Source organism: Octopus bimaculoides, chromosome 28 (genome assembly GCF_046866305.1).
Source record: "Octopus bimaculoides isolate indiv1 chromosome 28, ASM4686630v1, whole genome shotgun sequence".
NCBI lineage: Eukaryota > Metazoa > Mollusca > Cephalopoda > Octopoda > Octopodidae > Octopus > Octopus bimaculoides.
In genome coordinates, this window is record NC_142955.1 from 1,503,887 (window position 1) to 1,516,386 (window position 12,500).

Here is a 12,500-nt window from a genome sequence, read left to right on the forward strand (position 1 = left end):
ATATATATGTGTGTGAGTGTCTTTGTGTCTGTGTTTGTGCCCCCCTCCCCTCCGGCACAATCGCTTGACAACTGATGTTGATGTGTTTACATCCCCGAAACTTAGCAGTTCAGCAGAAGGGACCAAATACATACATACGTACGTAGGTATGTATGTATGTATTTGTATGTCTGTGTTTGTCCCCCCCACCATCACTTGACGACTGATGTTAGTGTGCTTATGTCCCCGCAACTTAGCGGTTGGGCAATAGAGACCAATAGGTTAAGTACTTCGCTTATAGAGAATAAGTCCTAGGGTTGATTAGATTGACTAATGGCGGAGCTCCAGCATGACCACAGTCAAATAACTGGAACCAGTAAAAGAATATATATAGTCACAATAAGGGTCTCATGATTTAAACTGGGCCTTTCACATCATTTCATTAAAAATTATTTTGGAGTGGCTGTGTGGTAAGTAGCTTGCTTACCAACCACATGGTTCCGGGTTCAGTCCCACTGCGTGGCACCTTGGGCAAGTGTCTTCTACGATTGCCTCGGGCCGACCAAAGCCTTGTAAGTGAATTTGGTAGATGGAAACTGAAAGAAGCCTGTCGTATATATGTATATATCTGACTGGCCTTTGTAGGGTTTTCGAGCGAGATCGTTGCCAGTGCCCCTGGACTGGCTCTTGTGCGGGTGGCACATAAAAGACACCATTTCGAGCGTGGCCGTTTTCGTGCGGGTGACACGTAAAAGCACCCACTACACTCTCTGAGTGGTTGGCGTTAGGAAGGGCATCCGGCTGTAGAAACTCTGCCAAATTAGATTGGAGCCTGGTGTTGCCATCCGGTTTCACCAGTCCTCAGTCAAATCGTCCAACCCATGCTAGCATGGAAAGTGGACGTTAAACGATGATGATGATGATGATGATGATATGTGTGTGTGTGTATTTGTGTTTGTCCTCCTAGCATTGCTTGACAACCGATGCTGGTGTGTTTACGTCCCCATAACTTAGCGGTTCGGCAAAAGAGAGTCTGATAGAATAAGTACTAGGCTTACAATGAATAAGTCCTGGGGTCGATTTGCTCGACTAAAGGCGGTGCTCCAGCATGGCCGCAGTCAAATGACTGAAACAAGTAAAAGAGTAAAAGAGTAAAGGAGTATGTGTGGACCCTTGAAAATCTTATAAAGATCCCTAGGGATCATACGGACCCTGGCTGAGAACCACAGATTTAAGGGTCTTGCTCATTGGCTTATATCTTTATCTTTTTTACCTTTTGGTTGTTTCAGCTGTTAAACTGTGGTCATGCTGGGGCACCACTTTGGTATCATTTGAACTCAGAACGTAAAGAAATGCTACTGAGAGGCTCGGCAAACGGAGACTGATTGAATACGTACCGGGCTTTACGAAAAATGTGAATATGTACTGGGGACACTTTGTGTGAGGAAACCCCTCAAAGCATTGCCCCAGCAGTCATCTACGAAAACCACCTCCACCATCACCGATTCTTATAAGAACACCACGAACATTACAATCTACACCGCTATTACCCCCACCACTACGATCCTCTCCACCAACACCATCACCACTACCACCTACACCAACCACAACCACTACCACCTACACCACAACCACCACTACCATCCTCTCCACCAACACCATCACCACTACCACCTACACCAACCACAACCACTACCACCTACACCACAACCACCACTACCATCCTCTCCACCAACACCATCACCACTACCACCTACACCAACCACAACCACTACCACCTACACCACAACCACCACTACGATCCTCTCCACCAACACCATCACCACTACCACCTACACCAACCACAACCACTACCACCTACACCACAACCACCACTACCATCCTCTCCACCAACACCATCACCACAACCACAACCACTACCACCTACACCACAACCACCACTACCATCCTCTCCACCAACACCATCACCACTACCACCTACACCAACCACAACCACTACCACCTACACCACAACCACCACTACCATCCTCTCCACCAACACTATCACCACTACCACCTACACTACAACCACTACCACCACCACTATTACCACTACATCGTCTCCACCAACACCACAACCACCATCACCACCGCCACCACCATTACCTCTACCATCATCTCCACCAACGGCACCACTACCACCTACACCGCAACCACTACTACCATCACCACTGCCACCACCACCACTACTACCATCTACACCAACACCATAACCATCACTACCATCATCACCACTGCTACCACCAACACCACAACCACCACTACCACCATCACCACCAACAACAACAACAACAGCAGCACCACAGTTACTACTACCGCCTGCACCACCGCTACCGCCACCACTGCCATGACCACTACTACCACCACCGCTGCCACCTCCCCCCACCTCTCCCCACCTCCTAACCAATCAAATATTACCAAAAGCTGATTTTACTGTCTGAATTGTGGCAAGACCGTTTCTATGGCAACGTTTACACATCGCGTAAAGAGGGAGGGTGGTGAGGGTGTGCGTGGGTGGAGATGTAATTTACTGCACCACTGCACATATTTGTAGCTGTTAATTGCAGCTATTCATTGCACTGGGGGAGGGGGAGGGGTGGTTGATGTAGTGGTGGTGGTAGAGTGGTGATGGTGGTGCTTATTGTGGTGATGATGGTGATTGTGGTGGTGGCGGTGGTGGCTGTGGTGATGGTGGTTGTGGTGATGATGCTGATGGTAAAGTGGTAGTGGTATGGTGTTTGAGGTGTCAGTGGTAAGTGTTGTTGATGGTGGTGGTGCAGGTTGTGGTGGTGGTATTGGCAACAGTGTATTATTGGTGGTATACTAGTGGTAGTGGTTGTGATGGTGCTGGTGGTGGCAATGGTGGTGGTGGTGGTAGTGATGGTGGTTATGGTAGTGTGATAGTGGTTGTGATGGTGATGGTGCTGGAAGTGGTGGTGGTGGTGGTGATGGTGCTATTGGTAGCAATGGTGGTGGTGATGGTAGTGTTGTTGGTGTCTGGTGTTTGTGATGGTGGTGTGTTGTAATACATTCTGAAGAGGTCGAAATGGTCAGAAACAGCAATTCAGGAAACCTATTCTCTATTATTTAAATTTGGGCCCTTGATTCTCTATATCTGGACCCCTAACTCATTTACTCCACTTCTCTTTAAAACCATGTGGAACAAGAGATTCCATATTTGGAAAACCAGTAAGAATTAGCACCAAGAAGTGCATCCAGCTGCAAAACAATATCTCACATAAAGTATTCATCTAACCAATGCAAACATGGAAAAACAGACGTAAAACTAACAAATAACTGTTCTTTACTTGTAACTTGTGTCATTAATGTATTATCATTATAATTATCATTGTCATCATCACCATTTAACATCTGTTGTCCATGCTGGCATGAGTTGGATGATTTGACCAAGGCTGGCAAGGTAGAAGGCTGCACCAGACTCCAGTCTGATTTGGCATGGTTTTTATGGCTGGATGCCCTTCCTAATGTCAACCACTCCAAGAGCGTAATGGGTCGATATAATGTATTGCTTAAAACTAGTTTAAAAGCCACACTCTGTGTGACTCTGTGTGGACCTTTAAGCTAGCTCTTGTGGTGGGATAACTAGCCTTGTGGCCCAAAACTAAAGAGAGCTAAATATCATGACGATAATACGTCTATAATGACTATATTGCCCTGGTGGTGTTTGATCAGAGATTAAGGATGGATGAGAATTAATTCTGTAATGCAATCATTCTGTTGTTCCAGTCCCAAGTTGAATTCCAACTGTTGGCCAGTTTGTCCCAAAGTTCCTATCTCAACATAAAATTAACGAGGCAAATGTCCTTTCTCTCCCCGCTTGACCTCTGACGTCATCTGACAAACACCAACCAAGATGGTGTGAATTAGCCAAGCCTTACCTGCTAGAAATAGCAACCCAAATGCTTTTCAAGAACCAAATGAAGGGCAAATTATCATTCCTGGGATCATCTCGATTCCAAAAAGGTAAAACATGTCTATGTGGAGCAAATGTAGGAGATATAGGAGTCCCTGAATTTCACTTTTATTAATATAGATATATGTATAATGTATGTATAATGTGTATATAATGTATATTTGTGTCTTATCTTTCTACAGTCTGTTGGCTGGGAAGCAATGGCATTCGTGTTCACCAACCACTTACTGGACATAGCCGAGGTATGTATGTCCTCTGTGTCTCGATCCCTCTCTCTCCTTCACCCTCTCGCGTCCACCCTTATATATCCATTCTTACCATAATTTGTATTATTATATATATATATATATATATATATATATATATATATATATAATATTAGGGAAAAAATTCCAAATTTACAGGGCTAAATTCAATTTAATTTATCAGGGATTGTTAATTTTTATATACTAAGATCAATGTTGGTTATGTGTACATATTTAGTAAGATCGAAGTTGATCAACTTTAATCTTAGTATGTGTTTTAATTCATGGATGCATACCCATCAATGTGCATATTTCTCTTCACTACAGTACAGCAGGGTTCACCACCACCCCCTGCTGGAGCCTTGTGGAGCTTTAGGGTGTTTTTGCTCAATAAACACTCACAGTGCCCCCATCCCGGAATCGAAACCACGTTCCTACAACTGCGAGTCTACTGCCTTAACTACTGGGCCATTGCACCTCCACACACACACACACACACACACACATATATATATATATACATGCAAATTTGTGCATTTGTTTTTTAACTTATTTAATGGAACACCAGGCACTTTTATTTTGTTTACAGTATATATGTATGTATGTATATATATATATATATATATATATATATATATATATATATATATATATATATACACACTTATACATATACACACACACACACACACATATATACACATATGTATATACATACATAGATAAACACACGCACTCAGAGATATGTGTGTGTTATATATATAAACATCTTTTTTATGTGTTATCAAAAACCTTAACTACACTATATGGCAATTCCTACATAGATTTTTTTTCGTTTTCGCTCTATAAAGATTTTTCCATTGTCTCTGTATAACCGTACATGTATATACATATACCTATATATATATACATATATATATATGTATATATATATGTATACATAGATATGTATATATATATATATATATATATATGTATGTATACATAGATATGTATATATATATATATATATATATATATATATATATATATATATATATATATATATATATATATAAATTTATATATATATATATATATATATATAAATTTTTATATATATATATATATATATATATATACATATCTATGTATACATACATATATATATATATATATATATATATATATATATATATATATATATATATACATATACACACACATTCACATCTATGTATTCCGTATCTCTGTATTACACCTTCATGTTTCGGCTTATGTTTTTCTGAAACAATAAGCTACACCGATACTACCACGACCACCACCACCTCGCTTCCATCAACCTTCAAGCACCCTCTCTCTCCTCCCTCCCTCCCTCCACTCCGCTGGACGGCCCCCCCCACACACTCTTCCTCTGTGGGGCTGGGGATGGGGTTGGGGGGTTGGGGGTCCCTTCTGCACTTCATTCCTGCTTCTCTTTTGGCTGAGATGTTATTGTTAGATTTGGTTGTTCTTTTGTTATTGAGTTCAGGTGTTTGTATGTGTATTGGGGCGGTCGTACGAGGTGGGGCGAGGGATGTGTGGTGTGGGTCGTCCCTTCCCTCCAACCACGCATCTTCCACCCCGTTTTGTTTTTATATAATTTCGAATAAAATCGCTTTTTTTTTCAGTAACACGGTGGTGGTGGTGGTGGTGGTTGCGATGGTGGTGGTGGTGGTGGTTGTGGTGGTGGTGATGGTAGTGGTGGGGTAATGGTTGCAGTGATGGTCATGGTGGTGATGCTGGCAGTGGTGGTGGTGGTGGCAGTGATGGTGGTGGCTGTGGTGGTAGTGACAGAGGTGGTACTTGTGGTGATAGTGGTGGTGGTGGTGGTTGTGGTGGTGGTGGTGGTAGTGGTGGGGTAATGGTTGCAGTGATGGTCGTGGTGGTGATGCTGGCAGTGGTGGTGGTGGCTGTGGTGGTAGTGACAGAGGTGGTACTTGTGGTGATAGTGGTGGTGGTGAAACTGCTGCTGTTCATGGCTGTAGTGGTGATGGTGGTGGAGCTGATGCTGCTGGTGGCTGTAGTGGTGATGATGGTGATAGCAGTGGTGGTGGTGCAAGTTTTTGTTTTCTAGTTTTAAACCTCAAAACCTCAGCAACATTCAGTTGTGTTCAAGTCTATCAACATCACAGCCGGCATAATAAAATAAAATAAAATAAAATAAAATAAAATAAAATAAAATAAAATAAAATAAAATAAAATAAAATAAAATAAAATAAAATAAAATAAAATAAAATAAAATAAAATAAAATAAAATAAAATAAAATAAAATAAAATAAAATAAAATAAAATAAAATAAAATAAAATAAAATAAAATAAAATAAAATAAAATAAAATAAAATAAAATAAAATAAAATAAAATAAAATAAAATAAAATAAAATAAAATAAAATAAAATAAAATAAAATAAAATAAAATAAAATAAAATAAAATAAAATAAAATAAAATAAAATAAAATAAAATAAAATAAAATAAAATAAAATAAAATAAAATAAAATAAAATAAAATAAAATAAAATAAAATAAAATAAAATAAAATAAAATAAAATAAAATAAAATAAAATAAAATAAAATAAAATAAAATAAAATAAAATAAAATAAAATAAAATAAAATAAAATAAAATAAAATAAAATAAAATAAAATAAAATAAAATAAAATAAAATAAAATAAAATAAAATAAAATAAAATAAAATAAAATAAAATAAAATAAAATAAAATAAAATAAAATAAAATAAAATAAAATAAAATAAAATAAAATAAAATAAAATAAAATAAAATAAAATAAAATAAAATAAAATAAAATAAAATAAAATAAAATAAAATAAAATAAAATAAAATAAAATAAAATAAAATAAAATAAAATAAAATAAAATAAAATAAAATAAAATAAAATAAAATAAAATAAAATAAAATAAAATAAAATAAAATAAAATAAAATAAAATAAAATAAAATAAAATAAAATAAAATAAAATAAAATAAAATAAAATAAAATAAAATAAAATAAAATAAAATAAAATAAAATTAAATTAAATTAAATTAAATTAAATTAAATTAAATTAAATTAAATTAAATTAAATTAAATTAAATTAAATTAAATTAAATTAAATTAAATTAAATTAAATTAAATTAAATTAAATATTTTTTTTTTAAATAAAATAAAATAAAGTCTAGGGTGGGTGGAGGAACTAAATAAACCAAAAAAGAAAATAACAGAAGGAAATGTTAATGTTCCCTTTTGTTTTTGAGCTGAGGCAAAATTTTAATAACAATAAACAACAACAACAACAATAATAATAACTATATCAACAATATTAATGATGATGATGATCATCATCATCATCATAGCAATGATAATAACAATTATATTACTGATGATGATGATGATGATGATGATGATAATAATCCTTTCTACTCTAGGCACAAGGCCTGAAATTTTGGCGGAAGGGGTAAGTCGATTGAATCGACCACAGTACTCGACTGGTACTTAATTTATCGACCCTGAAAGGATGAAAGGCAAAGATGACCTCGGCGAAATTTGAAATCAGAACGTAACAGCAGACGAAATACCGCTAAGCATTTCGCCTGGTGTGCTAACGATTCTGCCAGCTCACCATCTTAATAATAATAATAATAATAATAATAATGATAATAATAAAAATAATAATAACTGCCCAGATGCAGTACCAGGCAGTGGTTCTCATGGCTTCTGATCTTAACTGACTGGAAGTGTTATCATGTACATTGTTTTGTCTTGGTATAAAAAGATGGGCTACAGCAAATATTCTCCTCAATACCACAGATTTTCTTGTCAGTTGTTTGACCTTAACCATTTGAGCATGTCCCTTGGTGGCTGACGATATGTGCATCTCTGATCATGAGCAGAAGTAGTTGGAGAGCACCATAGCCATGTGTTGAGAGGAATTCTTGGGGGTTTGGATAAGTCACCTTTGGAAACATGGGTGTTTTGTTCAACATCCTTAAACAACCCTTATTCAGGGACCTTTTGAGTGGGATGGGCTACTCGACCTAAAGAAAATTCTAACTGGGCCCCACCTGCGAGGTTATGCACTGTTTATCTTGATATGAAATCACTATGTCGCGCACACATGGTTGTAATGCATGTACCTGGTGTAACCTTATCAGACAGGTAGTCATGATGGGTATAATGGGCTTCGTATATTTTACCCCAGTGTCACTTTGATGGCATGCACTCTCACTCAATAATAATAATAATAATAATAATAATAATGGTTTCAAATTCACAACTGAAGAGGGTCGTTACTTTATTTACTTGTACTGTTTTGAATTAATCATGCATTATCTCCTACCTCTGAGATTTCAACATGATTTAATTATCAGAATGACATTTTAGGGTATGTGTGAAAGGCTAGGTCTGGCCAGTTTGATCATAAACTTGGAAGAATATTTAAGCCAGATATGACCAGTTCAAATGCTAAAGAATCAATCTCACTTGTCCACTTTGGACTTGTGTTAACATAAAGAATATTTGCTGTTGCTACAGTGATTCATGCATTCGTCTGTCTCTTGTTTTCCTATCCAAGGTGAGTGGATGCACCACAAAAAAAAAAGCTATTTAATCTACCACCAGGTCAAACCCCTATTATTATTTTTTTTTTTTTTTATGATTGCTACACTTTTGCAGGCCATTGAGGACGGAACTCTGGACAGCTTGGATCACTCCGACTTCCAGGCTACGGACATACCATTTGAGATTCCACTGCCTGAGCATCTTTTCCTTTCTGTAAGTGGACCAGTTCCGTTCATTTTTAACCGATCTGGTGACCTTCTTCACTGGACTCTGTGTGTGTGTGTGTGTATGAATATATAGGTGCATTTGTATGTATGCCTCTGTGTGTGTGTGTGTGTATGTGTGTGTGTGTGTTGGTGGTGTGCCCTACAAGTAAGATATTGCCATGAATGTCTAACTTCAAACTAGGTACATATATATGATTATTGTTGTTGTTGATGACGACAATGATGATGATGACGATGACAACAACGATGATGACAGCGACAACGATAATGATAATGACAGTGATAATGATGTTGATTTATGATGACAACGACAATAATGATGACGACGACAATGACGATGATGATGATTTGTGATGATGACAATGATGACGATGACTTATGATGATGACAATGATGACGACAACGATGATGATGATGACGATGATGTTGATTTATGATGACATCGACAATAATGGTGATGACGACAACAATGATGATGACAACTATAATGGTGATGATGACAATGATGACGACGACGATGATTTATGATGATGATGATGATGACGATGATGATGATTTATGATAATGACAATGATGATGACGACGATGATTACTTTTCCTTATCATTTATGCTTTATTCTTCTCTACAACTTCACGCTCTGACTCAATTACTCTCTTATTCACACTCTCACTCCAGCCCAGTGAACTCGAACAGCAAAAGGAGTGGGTCCTTGAAGTTTCCATGAACCAGAACGTGGAGCAGGTGCTACCCAAGGATGATAGGGGTGTGTATGAAGCTTCCCTCGTCAACTACCAAAACGGGCAGGCGTCTGTGCCATGCCTTATCACAGGTGAGTGTATGTGTGTGTGCGCACACATGTGTATGTGTGTGCACGCACACATGTGTGTGGAGGTGTATAGATTCACATCGAGTAATATTGTCAGAAGGTGTCAAAATTGTGATGACATTTGATTGGCAACTGATGAGGGTAGAGAGTGTTCGCATTTTTTGTTTTTCATTTTTGCTATAAATTTCTATTTTTCTCTCTGTGCCACACACACACACACACACACATACATACATACATATATATACATATATACGACAGGTTTCTTTCAGTTTCCGTCTACCAAATCCACTCACAAGGCTTTGGTCGGCCCGAGGCTATAGTAGAAGACTCTTGCCCAAGGTGCCACGCAGTGGGACTGTATAATAATAGTAATAATAATAATAATAATAATAATCCTTTCTGCTATAGGCACAAGGCCTGGAATTTGGGTGGTGGGTGGACTAGTTGATTACATTGACCCCAGTACATAACTGGTACTTATTTTATCGACCACAAAAGGATGAAAGGCAAAGTTGACCCCCGTCGATAAAGTGCACTGTGACCAGCGGTGTATAACAACATCCAAAAAGTCTATTCAATGCTGTGATACAGGCTAACAACGCAGCATTCGATCTTACTAACAGCACATCCATATTATGTGAAATTTTTCTTTTTCTTTTTTTTCTTCTTTTTTTTTCTTTCTTTGAAGCAATTACTGCAGAAACAAATCGTTATGCAGAATATAAACAAAGAGGAAATCTGAGCATTTTTCGCTTTCAACATTATTCCAGGTATAAAAAAATGTTACCTGGCATTAAGTATTCATAGATAATCCCGCAATGTACACAATTCTTCTATATTAAAATTCTGATGTATACCCACCTGAATATTAGCTAATAATTCATTTTCTACGGTGATGTTTAAACAAAGTTTAAATAATTTTTTTACTTTGTTGAATTTACCTGCATTTACTTGTAATTAGATTTGCTTTGAGGTAAAAATCATACAATAGATTTCATTAGGAAATTCTTTTTGTTAAACTGTGTTTCTAAAATCGCTTTAATATGTTCATAAATTTAAGACGGTGAGCTGGCAGAATCATTAGCATACCATGCAGAATGCTTAATGGCATTTTGTCTGTCTGTATGTTCTGAGTTCAAATTCACTCAAGGTCAACTTTGCCTTTCATCCTTTTGGGGTTTGATGTAAACTTCGTCACAATTACTGGCCTTGTGCCAAAATTTGAAACCAACATGTCTTTAAATTTAAGACAACGAACTGGCGGAACTTAGCATGCCAGGCGGAATGCTTAGTGACATTTCGTCCGTGTGTATGTTCTTATTTTTTTGTAAACTTAGTATTTATTCTATCAGGTTCTTTTGCCGAACTACTAAGTTACCGGGATGTAAACACACCAACATCGGTTGTCTAGCGATGGTTGAGGGACAAACACAGACACACAGATACATACATACACACGCAGATATATATATATATATACATATAACATCACCCTTTCAAAGCCTAGCCAGGCCCTTGGGCCCGGAATAATTACTATGAAGCATTGTGTAGAATATATTGTATAGAGGGTCATGGGTAAGACCAAAACAATGCGAAGTAAAAGCAAGGTAAATCCCAAGAAAACAAATATGTGAATTAATGTAGACTTACCTTGTATTCAATGTTTCGGGGTTATGACCCCATTTTCAAGAAATTGACAAATGTTGCCGATATATATATATATATATATATATATGTACTGGCCGTTGCCAGTACCTCCTGACTGGCCTTCGTGCTGGTGGCACGTAAAAGCACCCACTACACTCTCAGAGTGGTCGGTGTTAGGAAGGGCATCCAGCTGTATAGAAACTCTGCCAGATCAGATTGGAGCCTGGTGTAGCCATCTGGTTTCACCAGTCCTCAGTCAAATCGTCAAACCCATGCCAGCATGGAAAGCGGACGTTAAACGATGATGATGATGATGATGATATATACATATGATTGATTTCTTTCAGTTTCTGTCTACCAAATCCACTCACAAGGCTTTGGTTGGCCTGGCGCTATAACAAAAGACATTCGCTCAAGGTGTCACGCAGTGAGACTGAACCCAGAACCATGTGGTTGGGAGACAAAATTCTTACCACATAGCAACGACTGCACCTATGCACACAATGTTTTTTTTTTTTTTATCTGTATATCCCTCTATTTCTTTCTCTCTGTCTTTGCAGGGTACCCAGTTTTGAATAACCAAATGCCATTTAACCAGCCAGGAATCGGTGCCAATAAGGAAGACTGGAACAAACTGTTCATGGCTTCAAAGGTAATCTGTCTTTCAGCTATTAGACAGCGACCAGACTGGAGCATTGCCTCAATTTGGTTTTTAGTTGAACAAATTAACTCCCAATTACTCTCTTTTTACTCTTTTACTTGTTTCAGTCATTTGACTGCGGCCATGCTGGAGCACCGCCTTTAGTCGAGCTAATCAACCCCAGGACTTATTCTTTGGAAGCCTAGTACTTATTCTATCGGTCTCTTTAGCCGAACCACTAAGTTACAGGGATGTAAACACACCACCATCGGTTGTCAAGCAATGTTGGGGGGACAAATACAGACACACAAACATATACACACACACATACTTATACATATATATACATATACATATATACGATGGACTTCTTTCAGTTTCCGTCTACC

General features: G+C 37.4%; 1 protein-coding gene across 1 annotated transcript in view; it reads left to right on the plus strand.

Moving 5' to 3' along the window:
* Nucleotides 1-12,500, plus strand: part of LOC106873882 (intraflagellar transport protein 172 homolog) — a 78,147-nt gene that overhangs the window by 65,056 nt on the left and 591 nt on the right. Inside the window, exons 45-48 of the mRNA XM_089343974.1 lie at nt 4,135-4,194; nt 8,882-8,980; nt 9,671-9,824; nt 12,032-12,123. Coding sequence (XP_089200100.1) covers nt 4,135-4,194; nt 8,882-8,980; nt 9,671-9,824; nt 12,032-12,123 — 405 coding nt within the window. The remainder of the gene's footprint in view (nt 1-4,134; nt 4,195-8,881; nt 8,981-9,670; nt 9,825-12,031; nt 12,124-12,500) is intronic.